We start from the raw sequence: 16330 nt of genomic DNA on the forward strand, positions 1-16330 counted from the left end.
TAAGGAAGTGCGAAGCAGCCGGCGTTTGTATTTTAAACATGGCGCTGCCTGGTTCAGTACTCGTGCGACTCAGAGCGTTGTGTAACCTTGGGAAATCTTTGGATACAGGGAACACAATTGGACAAAATTACAATCGGGTCCGGTGGTACAAGACAAAAGCCAAGAGCTATCAGGACACTGCAGCGTCAGCGGGCCAGACAAGACGGGGTGAGTGAGAAATGCTGTTGAATTGAGTCGACTCTGGTGCCAGGTCCAAGCCGGAGCAAAGCACCTTGAGACATGCGTTCAGGAGTAATCGTCATTAAAAGCTAGCTAGCTAGGTAGCTTATTGACCGAAAAGTTGCTTACATTGTCATTAGCTAGTTATCTACATGTCTCTATTTGAAGTTGTATGACAATGATATCTTGCTAAGTTATCAAGATAGCTAGCTGAGTAGTTGACCTCCGTCTTTCATCATATCAGGTAGTGAGCTGCTGAAAGAGTTCCCTGAACCGAAGAACCTGCTGTTTACCACCATATCCCGGTCGCTTGGGGTGTCTGACCTCTCCCAACACATCCAGTACCACTGCACAGAGGATGGGGGTCTCAAGGTCAGAGAGACAAGGCACTAGATGGACTATTGCAACCACAGGAGGCTGGTGAGGGGAGGATGGCTCATAATAATGGCTGGAATGGAGTGAATGGAACATGGAAATCCTGAGTGGCGCAGCGGTCTAAGGCATTGCGTCTCATTGTTAAAGGCGCCACTACATACACCCTGGTTTGAATCCAGGCTATATCACAACCGGCTGTGATTGGGAGTCCCATAGGGCAGCACACAATTGGCCCAGTGTTGTCCGGGTTTGGCCAGGGTAGGCCGTCATTGTAAATAAGAATTTGTTCTTAACTGACTTGCCCAGTTAAATAAAGCTTACATTTAAAAATATCTATATTTTTAAGTGGTTGATGTGATTGATACTGTTCCAGCTGTTACCATGAGCCCGTCCTCCGCAATTAAGGTGCCACCTGTGATTGCAACACATCTTGTTTGACAGATGATGCCTCTTCCCAAACAAAGTCCATTGTCTAAAAATTGTTTCACTGTTGCTATACGTGTCTGTTTTCAGAGAGCTACTGTCACACTCCTCTGGCCCAGCAAGATGGAGGTGGAGGGCTTTGCTCGCAAGAAGATTGATGCTGAACGATACGCTGCAGCTGCTGCCTGTCACAAGCTGAGGGTAAGAGAAAAGCCCTGCCCTTAAATAATTACAGCAGGACCTGTCTCACTTTGTACCAGGAGTATTGTGCATTGCTTTCGTCAGTGTAGCCCACCCCATCTGTTCCTTCTGTCTTTTCTCACTTCTTTCTCTCCCTCTCATCTCTCCAGGAGATGGGTGTGCTGGGTCCAGACAATCAGGTGGCTAGGAGGAGTGTGGGACGAGGGCGAGGGCCACCACTGTCAGCCTTAGAGGACCTGGAGGAGTGTCGGTGGACAGATGTCCATGTGCCTAGACGAGACCTCCAGAATGGATCCTTGGAACCTCGCATACAATCAAGGTATTACCATCCTCCTGTTACTATGTATCCTACTCATTACCAATGTATTATGGCTTATACTTTGCTTATTTTGCAGGGGACCCGATTCACTTTTTAGTTGATCGCTTGGTTTATTGTGCTGCACATGTCAGTGTTTACAGGGCACCTGAAGAAAATTCTGAGCTCTCCCAGGCTCTTTCCATGTTCGTAAATCCTAAAGCTCTGCTGACCAGGGTCATCCAGGTGGCCACGTCCTCCAACAGATTCAGGGTCAGTAACTGTCTCTGTCTCCTATAGGTCCAACATGTGCCATAATACAGCCTGTCATAACACTTGTTATAAGCTATCATACAACCTGTCTAAAGCTCAGTCACTCATCTCTGAACTGTCATTCACTCTCCTGTTCTCCTCTACAGGAGCTGGTACAGTACAAGACGGTGGGCGGTAAGATGAAGAGATGTGAGCTGACCATGCGATGGCCAGAGGAGATTACGTTTGTGGCCTCGGGCCTTCGCAGAGTGGATGCAGAGAGGAGAGCTGCTGCACTGGCCTGTCTCAAACTGAAGGTGAGGACCACAGATGAAAGAGCACAGAGAATTACTCATGCATTTGTTTATAATATGTCTGTTAGATTCTGTTTTCACACATGTATTCCCATACCAGGGTTGTGTTCATTAAGGCATGGAAGGGAACATTTTATGTTAAGACATATTTTGCAAAGGAATACAAAAATGTGTGTTTTATTGCATCCATTATGTTCCGTTTGGTGCTCAACTTTGTCTAAACCCTCTCCAGGAAATGGAGCTGCTAGATGAGGACAACCAACCCCTGACCCATGCTATGTACCACAAGGAGGAGATGCGTGAGGCGGGGCAGAGAGACAGACAGCCCTGTCATCTGGACATACCTGAGTACTTGGAGCATAGCGCCAGAGAATACCTCACACAGGTTGGTTATCCTGCATCATCACCACTGGAAAATCAGGCTGTGTCGCTAACGGCATTGTCCAGGAATTTACTTCATAGCCTCTGTTTGTGCTCATGTCTTGAATTGTCCAGTATCCAGTGGCGACAGAGATGCAGAAGCTGTGGGAGGAAGAGGAGGAGAGAAGCCAGCAGAGGCTGAACCAGCAGGACGAAGAGGAGGAAGAGGACCTCGTCACAGACGCCATCACAGGCAGGCTGTACCGGCCCCTCTCTAACCAGGAGGCCGAGCAGCTGAGCGCCGACCTACAGGAGGAGTGGGAGAGGGCAGAGCCTGGCCTGGGTGTGGAGCTCCCGGTCGACGCCCACCGGGAACGCGTTGTGTCAGCGGTGGAGTCCTCCAGGGTCATCGTGGTTGCTGGGGAGACTGGATGCGGCAAGACAACGCGTATCCCGCGCTTCCTGCTGGAGGGGCGTGTGCGGGGTGGGGAGGGGGCGGAGTGTAACATCTTGGTCACCCAGCCCCGGAGGATTAGCGCTGTGTCAGTGGCTCACCGTGTTGCCCACGAGATGGGCCCCGCCCTCAAGCGCTCTGTAGGGTATCAGGTGAGTTCCAGGGAGCATGCTGTTTATAATTAGATCAAATGCTGTTGTCACCACAATCACTCATCACCATCACACTAACTAACCATTAGGGCCGGTACAAACCATTATTGCAATACTTGTTAGTATCCTGGCAAGGAAACAAAACATGATTTGGATTGAACCTCTTTAGGAAAATGGCCCTGATGTTGGAAACATATCATTATGTTGTCATTCAGTCACATGTATTTATTTTCCAAGCTGTAGCACACAATATTTTACAGACCGGAAGATTTTAAAAGACCAAAGAGTTCGGTCTGCTTCGTGTTTATATTTTTGCCATGGACATTGTTTTTTTTGGCGATAATGGTATCGTCCCGGCCCTACTAACATTTGAGCTGTCACTCCCTCTACTGTAGGTCAACTTCTCTCGTTCATTGGACATTCCTGCTGTCACTCACTGTACCATGACCCCCCCCCCCCCCCCCCCCCTCTAGGTGCGTCTGGAGAGCCGTCCCCCAGAGCACAGCGGTGGGGCCCTTCTCTTCCTGACGGTGGGGGTGTTACTGAGGAAGCTGCAGGGTAACGCCTCCCTGAGGGGGGTTAGCCACGTGGTGGTGGACGAGGTCCACGAGAGGGACGTCAATACGGACCTGCTGCTGGCCCTGCTGCGACCCGCCCTAAGGGACAACCCCAACCTCCGCGTCGTGCTGATGAGTGCCACAGGAGATAACCAGAGGCTGGCCCAGTACTTCGGGGGCTGCCCCGTGGTCAGTGTTCCCGGGTTCATGCACCCTGTCAGGGATCGGTACCTGGAGGAGGTCCTTACGGAGATGGGGAGTCCACCGCCACTCCCAACGAGGACAGACTTTCAGAGACGGGTGAGTAAGGTGTTAACTGCTGAGGGGTGGACATTAGTAGTTTTTCAATCATTGACGGCACTTGTACATTCCTGCCTGTTTTCTTACATATGTACACTACCGTTCAAAAGTTTGGGGTCACTTAGAAATGTTGAATTATGAAAATTATGTTGAGAAACAGACGGCTCACAAGTCCTCAACTGGCAGCTTCATTAAATAGTACCCGCAAAACACCAGTCTCAACGTCAACAGTGAAGAGGCGATTCTGGGATGCTGGCCTTCTAGGCAGAGTTCCTCTGTCCAGTGTCTGTGTTCTTTTGCCCATCTTAATCTTTTATTTTTATTGGCCAGTCTGAGATATGGCTTTTTCTTTGTAACTCTGCCTAGAAGGCCAGCATCCCGGAGTCGCCTCTTCACTGTTGACGTTGAGACTGGTGTTTGCGGGTACTATTTAATGAAGCTGCCAGTTGAGTTGCGGTGTCTGTTTCTCAAACTAGACACTAATGTACTTGTCCTCTTGCTCAGTTGTGCACTGGGGCCTCTCACTCCTCTTTCTATTCTGGTTAGAGCCAGTTTGTGCTGTTCTGTGAAGAGAGTAGTACACAGCGTTGTACAAGATCTTCAGTATCTTGGCAATTTCTTGCATAGAATAGACTAAGGAGTTTCGGAAGGAAGTTCTTTGTTTCTGGCCATTTTGAGCATGGAATCGAACCCACAAATGCTGACGCTCCAGATACTAAACTAGTCTAAAGAAGGCCAGTTTTATTGCTTCTTTAATTAGCACAACACTTTTCAGCTGTGCTAACATGATTGCAAAAGGGTTTTCTAATGATCAATTAGCCTTTTAAAATGATAAACTTGGATTAGCTAACATAACGTGCCATTGGAACACAGGAGTGATGGTTGCTGATAATGGGTCTCTGTACGCCTATATAGATATTCCATAAAAAAATCTGCTGGTTCCAGCTACAATAGTAATTTACAACATTAACAATGTCTACACTGTATTTCTGATCAATTTGATATTTTAATGGACAAAAAATGTGCTTTTCTTTCAAAAACAAGGACATTTCTAAGTGACTCCAAACTTTTGAACGGTAGTGTATATGTTTGTGTTCATAAACTGACTGTGTTTCTATGTTTTTTAGGAGAAGGATGATGCCACGCCAGACCTGGACTTAGTAGCTAATGTGATAGAGCACATCCACAGACAGGGAGAGCCAGGTAACCAACGGTTCAACACTCCCCTAGTTTTACTCTTTGTTCCCCTTGTCTCTCCATGTCTCTTAAGCTAAGGTCCGATCCGACTGATGGTTGACTCATTCATTGATGATTTCTCTTACAGGTGCAGTGCTGTGTTTCCTACCAGGTTGGCAGGACATTAAGGCTGTCCAGAAGAGACTCGAGGAGAAACCAACCTTCCGGTCTGGCTCTCAAATTATCCTACCATGTAAGGACTGGATAAGGGGTCTGTCTTTGGTTTCTGTCCTGCTGCCCGTTCACAACATGCTACCTGTATTATTCCTGGTCAGATCACAATGTGACATAGTAAGGAAAGAATTCTGAACCTAATTAAAATGCAGTGCACAAGGAACGGTCTTATGACTGGATTATAATAAAGTCATGTCTCTCCTCCTCTGTCTGTCCAGTACACTCAAGTATGTCAGTGTTAGCAATTTATGTTATTCTTCAATAACACAAACTCCAAAGCAAATCAGGGGGAGAAAAATAGGTTTATTCAGAGAGGATCAAGATGTAATGCTGGGAGGTAGATGTTCAGTCTGCCATGTCCTCAGCTTTTCCCTACTGAACGAAGGAACAGGATGCCATTTAAAACCCCCCACCCTAGCCTGGGGTTGACCAATCAGAAGTCCTTGCAGTACAACTTGGCCAATGGCCAAATAACAAGTATCCTGCCCCCGACGCAATGTAGAGGACATAGTACACGTAGCTCTGAGTTCAGGAGTGACATTTCAGAGATTTTAAACCGCTGTTGAACTGAGACCCAACTCCGATTTACAATTCCCTATTAATCATTAGTACTATATTTAGTTTAGTACTCTCGTCCTCGCATCCTCTCAAACTCTGCGTTGTGTATTTATCTTCAAAATATTCTTATATCAGTGACCCCCTCTGTCTGTCCAGTACACTCAAGTATGTCGGTGGGTGACCAGCAGGCCGTGTTCCAGCGCCCCCCTGAGGGCCGGAGGAAGATCGTCCTGGCCACCAACATCGCTGAGACCTCTATCACCATCGACGACATCGTTCACGTAGTAAACGCGGGCTCTCAGAAGGAGCAGAACTACGACACACGGACCAAGGTAGGTGACGGTCACTTCTGGCACTGTCACAGTGAATAGATAATAGAGCCATTAATTCTGAAACGGTATCTTAAAGCACCTCAATAGAGGACAATAGTGCTCTCTCCTAAAAAACCTGTTCCCAATTTCTTTAAATTTTGTATGGAAAACATTCCTAGTACTGTCAGGAGCCGCCAAGCTAGTGTTCGCAAATCCAACTGGTGATTGACTACAATATACTAGTGTGGTGTTGCAAACCTCTGTCTTGCTGGTCCCCAGGTGTCATGTCTAGACACAGTCTGGATCTCGCGCTCCAACGTCACTCAGCGTAGAGGGAGGGCGGGGCGATGCCAGCCCGGACATGCCTACCACCTGTTCCCACGGCAACGCCTGGAATCAATGACGACCTTCCCTGTGCCTGAGATCCTACGCACCCCTCTGGAGAGCCTGGTGGTACAGGCCAAGATCCACAGCCCCCACTGCAAGGTGAAGGGATTTGACAGAGGAACGATGTAGGGGTGTAAGGGCCAGTCAGTGTAATTGTGAGGTCTCTGCATGTAGTCACATATTGATGTCTCTCCAGGCAGTGGATTTCCTATCGCAGGTGTTGGACAGCCCAGAGCGAGAGGCTGTGACCGATGCTGTTCGCAACCTGCAAGAGATTGGTGAGACTCTCTAATGAGCTATCTTCACATGAAGAAAAACATTTGCATCCAGACTGTTTCAGTTGGGATTTAGCAAATCATTCAATAGGCGAAGTATTAGTGTGTTTTTACTGGTGTTTTTGTTCTTAGTACTCCTCTCCCCTCCCTCTCCCTAGGTGTTCTGGACAAGACCGAGGCCCTGACTCCCCTGGGGGAGAGAGTAGCCTGTCTGTCCTGTGACCCGCGCCTGGGGAAGGTGCTGGTGCTTGCTGCTCTGTTCCGCTGTGTGCTGCCCCTGCTGTCAGTCACAGCCTGTCTCACCAGAGACCCTTTCCACAACAGCATGCAGAACAGAGCCCTGGTCTCGAAGGTCAGACACTGACTCAGTCCACGTCCACCTGGGCAGTCATTGTTTAATTTTACTTCCATAACAACCTGCAAAGTTCACATTTCTATTGCAGTGTAAATGTCTGCTGATCATTTAAACATTTACCTGTTATTTATGATCTAACTCAGTCTTTTAGTTTGAATTACACTACTTGATTGATTTCTGTCACATTTTATCTAAATCTTTTCTTCCCCTCCATCTCTCTCTTTCTACTTCCTTCCCTCCAGGCTAAGGAAGACCTGGGAGGTTCAAGCTACAGTGATTACCTGGTGTTCAGTCGAGCCGTGTTGGGCTGGAGGAGTGTTCAGCAAGAGGGGGACAGAGAGACCAGACAGGACTACTTGAACAGATACACACTGTCTGGAGCCAGCCTGCGCTTCATCAATGGTGAGAGAGACAGAGACATTGGGTAAACTCCTGGCTGTAGGGTTTTTCCTTACCTTGTGACCTGACCAGGTAAAACTCAGTGCCCTCGTTATTGGTTCAGACAGTTATCGGGCTGACCCAGGTTGTTGAGTGTCTCCCATAGATATTCATATTCCATATATTTTCCTACGTTTATATTAATCATTGATGTCTTGTGTGTTCCAGGTCTGACCTCCCAGTTCAGTGAGAACCTGCTTGAGGCTGGGCTGGTGGAGCGTTCAGCTGACTGCCAGAGATCCTCCTCCCTCTACAACCAACACAGCCACCAGGACGAGCTGGTCAAGGCTGTGCTGCTGGCCGGACTCTACCCCAACCTCATACAGGTACACATCTAAAACAGAGGAATGCCTGTCTGCAGGTTCCTATAGCTTAAGCTATACACTCAGCATCCTGACTCACTTGTTATGTTTCTGTGCCTCAGGTGAAAAGGGGAGCAGTGACCAAAGGTCGCTTCCGCCCCAACAGCCTGTCATTCCGTACGCAGAGTGGCCCAGTGCTCATACACCGCTCCTCCGTCAACAGGTGTGTGTGTGTGTTAAGCGCTGCATGGTTAATCTGACGTCTGCATTGGCCGTGCAACATTTACGGTGTAACGGCCTCTGCAGAACTCAGGGCATTCATACTTCTTGCGCTTCGTGGAGCAGAGCTGTTGTCAAGGAAGTGAGTTTGTGTTTATACAGGACCTCCCGCCCTCACCTACCGTCAACCAAACATGTTAATGCGGCGCATTGTTACAAAATTTGAGTGGCACACGGCGATGCAGTCTGGAGCTCAATTTGGCCTCTGCATGACTCCGGAGGCTCCGCAATTGCATCACACTCTCCATATGGCGTCTCCTACCACATTTTCGGATCAAGCATAAATTGGCTCTTAGTGTGTGTTACGATGTGATTGATCTGTGTGTGGGCACGTACACTACATGGCCAAAAGTATGTGGACACCTACTCGTCGCACGTATCATTCCAAAATCATGGGTATTAATATGGAGTTGGTCCACCCTTTGCTGCTATAACAGCCTCCACTCTTCTGGGAAGCCTTTCCACTAGATGTTAGAACATTTCTGCGGGGATTTTCTTTCATTCAGTCTCAAGACCATTAGTGAGGTCAGCACTGATGTTTTGTGATTAGGCCTGGCTCGCAGTCGGTGTTCCAATTCATCCCAAAAGGTGTTCATTGGGGTTGAGGTCAGGGCTCTGTGCAGGCCAGTCAAGTTCTTCCACACCAATCTCGAATAATCATTTCTGTATGGGGGCTCGCTTTGTGCACAGGGGCATTGTCATGCTAAAACAGGAAAGGGTCTTCCCCAAACTGTTGCCACAAAGTTGGATTCACAGAATCGCCTAGCATGTCATTGTATGCTGTAGCGTTAAGATTTCCCTTCACTGGAACTAAGGGGCCTAGCCCGAACCATGAAAACAGCGCCAGACCATTATTCCTCCACCAAACTTTACAGTTGGCACTATGCATTCAGGTAGGTAGCGTTCTCCTGGCATCCACCAAACCCAGAGTCGTCCGTCGGACTGCCAGATGCTGAAGCGTGATTCATTACTCCAGAGAACGCGTGTCTAATGGTGGCGAGCTTTACACCACTCCAGCCGACGCTTGGCATTGCTCATAGTGATCTTAGCTTTGTGTGCGGCTGTTCGGCCATGGAAACCCATTTCATGAAGCTCCCAATGAACAGTTATTGTGCTGACGTTGCTTCCAGAGGCAGTTTGGAACTCGGTAGTGAGTGTTGCAACCGAGGACAGACCATTTTTATGCGCTTCAGCACTCTGCAGTCCGGTTCTGTTAGCTTGTGTGGCGTACCACATTGCGGCTGCTCCTAGACATTTCCACTTCACAATAACAGCAGTTACAGTTGAACGGGGCTGATCTAGTAGGGCAGACATTTGACAAACAGACTTGTTGTAAAGGTGCCATCCTATCACAGTGCCAATGCCATTCTACTGCCAATTGCATGGCTGTGTGCTCGATTTTTATACACCTGTCGGCAATGGGTGTGGCTGAAATAGCCGAATCCACTAATTTGAAGTGTCCAGTCCACATACTTTTGTGTATGTATAGTGTGTGTTCTCATATATTCGCCTATATTTTATGGTGTGTGTGTGTGGTGTGTGTGTGCTTATTAACAACCCATTATTGTCTTTTTCCAGGGGAGAGGAGCAGTTCCCCAGTCGCTGGCTGACCTTCTTCAGTGCGATCAAGTCCAACGGTAACGTTTTCATCAGAGACTCCTCAGCAGCCCACCCCCTCGCCCTACTGCTGCTCACCGACTGTGACATCACTGAGAGAGGTATAATTCAGTACCACTTTATGAATCCCGGAATGGCATTAAACTGTTGGTACTGTAGAGATATCACCATTCACCAACTATTGCACGTAGACTTGCGCTGACGCTACAGATATGTCATTGAGGGCCTCACTAGCGTTATCGATACCAATGACTATTGAGTGGAATTGTTATAAAGGATGCTAGAAGCCAGTCAAATAGTGGAAAAGGGATATTTCCTTGTTTCCTCTCTTTAACGCTCTCCTGCCTCTCTCAGTGAATGGTGACCGTGTGGAGGTGGCATTCCCGGGGCGGTCGCTGGTACGCTGTGAGCTGTCTGTCCAGACATGGGAGATGCTGTGGGAGCTACGCTCCTCCATCCAGACCATGCTGTACCGCAACCTCCGCCCACACAGCTCAGCCAATTACATCACACAGGACGGCAAGCTCATCTCGCTATTGGTGGAGCTGCTGAACAATACTGAGTCCAATACAGACCCCCAGCCAAACGGTGGCCACAGTGACTCTGAGGTAGACTGATTAACTGGCATTGGAATAAAGGAATGTCAAAGCACTGTGGAGTACTGCTTTGTGACCTGAAAAAACTCTGGCTGTAGCAAGAGTCCATAGATTTTTCTGGTCAGGAAAAAAGTACCAAAGCAAAATGCTCGGGGCACGGTCTGCTGACAAATCTAAGACATGTAATATCGGTTAACTGTACAATACTATCCATAGTTCACTACCCATTCTAAATGTCCTCTATCACCTCACCTGAGATCTAATGGGAAAATGTTTGGAAATTATAGATGAATGGGAACACTGAGTTTACAATGGAGTTCAGAAAAATACATCATGCCCTGAAGGTTTGACTCTTAAACTATATTTCAAGAGCCCCATTTAAATAGGAGTGAACTCATGGTACGGTAAATGGGTCACTGTAAATACTACTGTGGTTGCTCTCTATGATATGGGAAGAAATCCATTTGTTTGACTAGATTATGGACTCAAGTATATTTGCTTATTTAAAAGCAGAAGTTGAATGAATGACTGTTAATGAGTGTCTAGTGACCTGTGCACTACAGCGAGACGGTGTCAAGATGACAAAATAATGATTGCATAATTGTTTTCACGTGAATGTGTTGTTAACCATTATTTTATTTAAATATGGTCAGTTGAAAGATAAAGATGTTAAACAATGTTACTGGTTGCCATTTTCTTCTCTGTACTGTGATTGTCTGAAGTTAAATGTATTATTCATCATTGGGCTGTAAGGTGAAGCCAGTTTTCAGGAGAACTCCTTGAGGAAGTGCAAGTTCTTCAGGCGTTTCAGTACCTCTTCCATGGTCTCCACTGGGGTCATGACACACAGTCTGCAGAGAGACAAGAACAAATCAGTGGGGAAGTATAACCATTTAACTAGAATGATGAGGCTAATGCTATGCTGCCCTGTTCATTTGCATAGGATGAGTACTGGATATGGAGTGATGTTTTATGGTGACATTTCTATGTCCGGAAGCTGTGGCCAGAGAGACAGAGAGAGGATTGTACCTGATGTGGTGGGTGCCTTCCTTCTGTCCATACTCACACCCCGGTCGCATACCCACTCCTGCCTCCTCTATTAACCGTTTACAGTACCACTGGTCAGGCTGCATCCCCACCACCTGCAATGGAAAACAGAAAGCTCAGATATATATAACAGATCAAATCTTTAACTCCAGAGTATTTAGAATTAATCAGATGTTGAATCACATGTTTTTCCTCCAAAAAGTGACTGTCTCTTGAAATGCCCATATAACAGAACAGTAGTCATTCTAGTGCTCTACCGGACCATACAGTGTACTATTTGCCCCATGACTAACCGTGGCCTTCTCAATGGCTGCTTGGGGTAGATACAGCCGGGGGAATACGAAAGCTCCTCCCATCATCGGCTGACAGCTGATCCCTGGGATATTGTTCAGAACCTCTGGGACCCAGTTCATGTTATGGACCAGCATGGCCTGGATAGACTGGGTCTCCTGGTGGAGATGGGAGAGAAGATGGAAAAGGACAGGGGGAGAGCATATTGTATGGGACACTGAGGTGCCGTTGTGAATAGGGAAAGGAATAAAGTTGTTTGATTTTGATGAACTATTTCTTATTTTAGAGACATCAATAATGATTGCAGAGGACTATCATTAAACTACTTATGACTAAATGTTACATGGCATATGCAATCTATTAAGCCTAACGTCATACTGTAGTTTATGATCTATTTTGATGGGTCTCACCTAGGCGTAGACCGGGTATGAGGGGTCCCCTGGCCTGGGAGGGTTAGCCATGAGCTCCAGGGCTAGCTGACCAGTCACAGGGGCACAGATGTCAGTGGAAAAGATGGTGTAGGTGTACCTCATGACGGCGGGGTCAAGGTTCACCAGCTCCACGTACCCCCCGCGTAGCCCACACCTGGGCAGGGAGAAGAGACACATACAGAGTAGTGGTCAAACACTGGCCTGCTGGTTTCAGTACAGGCTTTTACACCATAGGAAGCCTGAAGTGGATCTCTTAGGGAACTGCCAGATATTTTATTTACTTTTTGTCACTATTGAGTTTGTGTTGGCAGCTCATACATTGTCTAAGATGGCACTAATCCATGTTTGCTCTAACGCTCATGCTGAAGGAATTTGACCATTCTAAAGAAGTAGTAGGCTAGTAGCTAATGACTTAATTAGTAGCTAATGGGGTAGTACGATCCAGATCATTGTAGAGTATAGTAGGCTACAGGATGTGTGAATCTGTTAATCAATTGCCATAGACAGTCAGTGCTGCTGTACTCACTCTCCCATGAAGCCTTTGGATGCTGAGTGGAAAGAGGCCAGCTCCACTGTGTGAGAGAGAGGAGGCCTCATCTCAGACAGAACCTTCTTATAGGAGACAAACTCACTGCCCTCCCTGAACATACTTTCCTGATACACCTGTGGATCGAATGAAACAGCGAGGGGTGCGTGGAAGACAGAACAACAATTCTCTACATAGTCAATATAGAGAGAAGTGAAATATTTGTGATTAAAAATAAGCGATTTGCCAGGAGAAAGTACAGACAGGAAGTTACCTCATGAGCCTCTCCTTAGCAGCGAATCGGATCACCTCTTCAATACACTTCCTGCTCTGAACATGACCTAGCAACAACAAAACAAATGAGACTATCCATAAATACTGCTGGGGTAACTTGGCCTGCAAAAAGGTTTACTTTACATTATTCATTGGGACAAATAGTGGGGTACTACTGTATCGACCATCATGGAACCGGAACAACTCATTACCTGTAGGATTCCCCGGGTTGATGACATACAGGGCAACAGGGTTGCAGACACCCTTAAAGGCCTGTAGTGCTCTGCGTAGCTCCTCCACCTCCATTGCCCAACCCTGCTCCTCATCTAGGTAGTAGGGAACAACGGTTGTACCGAGCCTTTGCAACATCATTTTAAAGTAAGAGTAGGCGGGCACAGCGGTCAGCACACCTGTCAGGAGTGAGGCCTGATTGTGGACCAGCATCTTCAGAACCAGCTAAAGAGAAAAAACAGAAAATAGAGAGTGAAAGATGAGACAGACACGATGATGAAGATGATTATTATTATGATCATGGGGATGGTGAAGATGATTCTCACCATTAAAGACCTCTGGGAGCCAGATGTCATGAAGATATTCTCAGGGGACGATGGTACACCACCATCTCGTCGAGAGATGAAGTTGGACACACTGCACTGTATATAAGAGATACCACCAGAGAGCGTGTATGAGCCTGATAAGATTGAGAAGAAGAAAAAAGAGATACATATCAAATATAAACACAGGTGAACACACATCACATACACACTGAACAAAAATATAAATGCAACATGTAAAGTGTTGGTCCTATGTTTCATGAGCTGAAATAAAAGATCCCAGAAAATGTCCATACGCACAAATAGCTTATTTCTCTCAAATGTTGTGCACAAATTTGTTTACATCCCTGTTAGTGAGCATTTCTCCTTTGCCAAGATGATCCATCCACCTGACAGGTGTGGCTTATCAAGAAGCTGATTAAACAGCATGATCATTACACAGATGCACCTTGTGCTGGGGACAATAAAAGGCCACTCTAAAATGCCTCAGATGTCTCAATCTTTGAGGTAGCGTTCAATTGGCATGCTGACTACAGGAATGCCCACCAGAGCCGTTGCCAGATAAATGAATGTTAATTTCTCTACCATAAGCCGCTTTCAATGTCGTTGTAAATAATTTGGCAGTAAGTCCAACCAGCCTCACAACCACAGACCAGGTGTAATCACACCAGCACAGGACCTCCACATCTGGCTTCTTCACCTGCGGGATCGTCTGAGACCAGCCACCCAGACAGCTGATAAAAATATGGGTTTGCACAACCGAATCATTTCTGCACAAACTGTCAGAAACTGTCTCAGGGAAGCTCATCTGCGTAACTTGTCGTCCTCACCAGGGTTTGACCTGACTGCAGTTCGCCGTCGTAACCGACTTCAGTGGGCAAATACTCACCTTCAATGGCCACTGGAACGCTGGAGAAGTGTGCTCTTCACGGATGATTCCCGGTTTCAACTGTACCGGGCAGATGGCAGACAGCCACCTTAGTACATTCAAAAAACGTAACACTTTCAAACTGTAGACATACTGTAATGTATTTCCATAGGCCCAATTGCAGTCCTCCTTACCTACACTCCCCCCATCACATGCGCTCAGTAGGCTTTGGGCCCTCTGTTTAACGTCCACTGGCAGTTTATCACTTTGGACCAGCTCAGGGTAGATGCAGGCTGCAAGAACCTGGCACGCACGCACGCACGCACACACACACACACACACACACACACACACACACACACACACACACACACACACACACACACACACACACACACACACACACACACACACACACACACACACACACACACACACACACACACACACACACACACACACACACACACACACACACACACACACACACACACACACACACACACACACACACACACACACACACACACACACACACACACACACACACACACACACACAAGGTGTAAAGAGAAAGAGTTAACAAATACAACTTAGATTTTTTTTTTTTTAACCTTTATTTTACTAAGCAAGTCAGTTAAGAACAAATTCTTATTTACAATAACGGCCTACACTGGCCAAACCTGTGCGCCACCCTATGGGACTCCCAATCACGGCCGGTTGTGATACAGCCTGGATTCAAACCAGGGTGTCTGTAGTGACGCCTCTTGCACTGAGATGCAGTGCCTTATACCGCTGTGCTACTCGAGAGCAAACAGGCAGGATTAACAGGCGGCACTCAGACAGAAACAAAGGTTAGAATGACATTACCTGTCGGACGAAGGTCAAGGGTTTGACCCCTCCGCTGTGTGGGTTTCCCCAAATGACATCTATCACATCCATATAGGGCTTCCTCACTCCCTATCAGAAACAGATTACATACTGTAGTGTAAGTCAATGGATATTCATTAGTTTACTATATTGTGTTTCACATGAAAATGCACTTCATTGCATGCACAAGTGAACATGTATCTAGCCGTTCGATGTCTGAAATAATATAACATGATGCATGTGACTTCAGTATTAAGGTCGCTAACATCAGGTCAGCTCTGGGGCTGAACTATTAGATCTTACCTGTGTGACTTCTGTTCTGATCTGGGTTGCTCGTCTCACCAAGGGCTCCAGCTCTGTCTGTTTGATGCTCCTCACCTTGGGGCAGATCTATCTCAGGCAGAGGAGAGACAATCCTCTTCCCACACCTTCTGGTCCTCTCAGACAGAACAGTATCTGATGAGATGTTGACCTTTTGACTTGTCCACTTCTATGGCTCCCTGCTGTTCTTTTCTCCTGCTGTTGCTGAGGAAGTGAGTGGGAGTGAAGCTCCACATTTTTGTGAGAAGGCGGTGCTCCTTCAATCAACCTTCAGCTGGAATATACGTCATCAATCTGGTTTCATACCTCCTGTACAGTACTTAAAAAAAAAATGTATACTTTGTTTTTATTGTAGGAACACAAAGTACAAATAAAGTAAAATAAAATAACATAAAAGATCTGGCAGTTACAGTGCACGTCATACCTTCATCATCATATCATCATTTTAGTTACATTGACATCTTTGAATTAGATATTTTTCAAGTACGAAACCTATTTTTCCCAGTATTCCTGACCTCTCTCCTCTTGAGTTCTTACAGCAAAGGTCATATGCTCCATGTGGTGTATTTCTTTTACAATGTCTATCCATTGTGTCACTGTGGGAGGGTCTTTTTGTAGCCATTTCCTAGTGATAGGCTTTTTACTGGCTGCCAGTAGGACCTTCAAGAGATACTTTTCTCTATTGTGTAAGTTATCAGGTATTTCACCCAAGTACAAAG

At 46.7% G+C, this 16330-nt stretch overlaps 3 protein-coding genes across 3 annotated transcripts; 1 reads left to right on the forward strand and 2 right to left on the reverse strand.

Moving 5' to 3' along the window:
- On the forward strand, window positions 1-11112 carry dhx30 (DEAH (Asp-Glu-Ala-His) box helicase 30). The gene is made up of 20 exons (XM_014140179.3): window positions 1-207; window positions 464-591; window positions 1108-1218; window positions 1368-1537; window positions 1669-1786; window positions 1933-2082; window positions 2312-2464; window positions 2575-3045; window positions 3519-3902; window positions 5030-5105; window positions 5227-5331; window positions 6027-6202; window positions 6461-6667; window positions 6765-6846; window positions 7002-7195; window positions 7441-7600; window positions 7805-7962; window positions 8061-8161; window positions 9796-9935; window positions 10189-11112. Exons 1-20 carry the CDS (start codon window positions 39-41, stop codon window positions 10449-10451), a joined length of 3516 nt encoding a protein of 1171 aa, XP_013995654.2. The 5' UTR covers window positions 1-38; the 3' UTR covers window positions 10452-11112.
- On the reverse strand, window positions 11049-12796 carry LOC145860413 (alanine aminotransferase 2). The gene is made up of 5 exons (XM_082961389.1): window positions 12726-12796; window positions 12191-12353; window positions 11771-11926; window positions 11460-11572; window positions 11049-11281 (listed from the first exon to the last, which is right to left on the reverse strand). Exons 1-5 carry the CDS (start codon window positions 12794-12796, stop codon window positions 11197-11199), a joined length of 588 nt encoding a protein of 195 aa, XP_082817515.1. The 3' UTR covers window positions 11049-11196.
- LOC106569265 (alanine aminotransferase 1) lies at window positions 12793-15972 on the reverse strand. The gene is made up of 9 exons (XM_082961390.1): window positions 15594-15972; window positions 15291-15380; window positions 14615-14723; window positions 14442-14501; window positions 13556-13689; window positions 13409-13454; window positions 13211-13324; window positions 13000-13066; window positions 12793-12862 (listed from the first exon to the last, which is right to left on the reverse strand). The coding sequence occupies exons 5-9, from the start codon at window positions 13583-13585 to the stop codon at window positions 12793-12795; spliced, it is 327 nt and encodes a 108-aa protein (XP_082817516.1). The 5' UTR covers window positions 13586-13689; window positions 14442-14501; window positions 14615-14723; window positions 15291-15380; window positions 15594-15972.
- Between the last annotated feature and the right edge of the window lie 358 nt (window positions 15973-16330).

This window comes from Salmo salar, chromosome 14, assembly GCF_965601325.2.
Source record: "Salmo salar chromosome 14, fSalSal1, whole genome shotgun sequence".
NCBI lineage: Eukaryota > Metazoa > Chordata > Actinopteri > Salmoniformes > Salmonidae > Salmo > Salmo salar.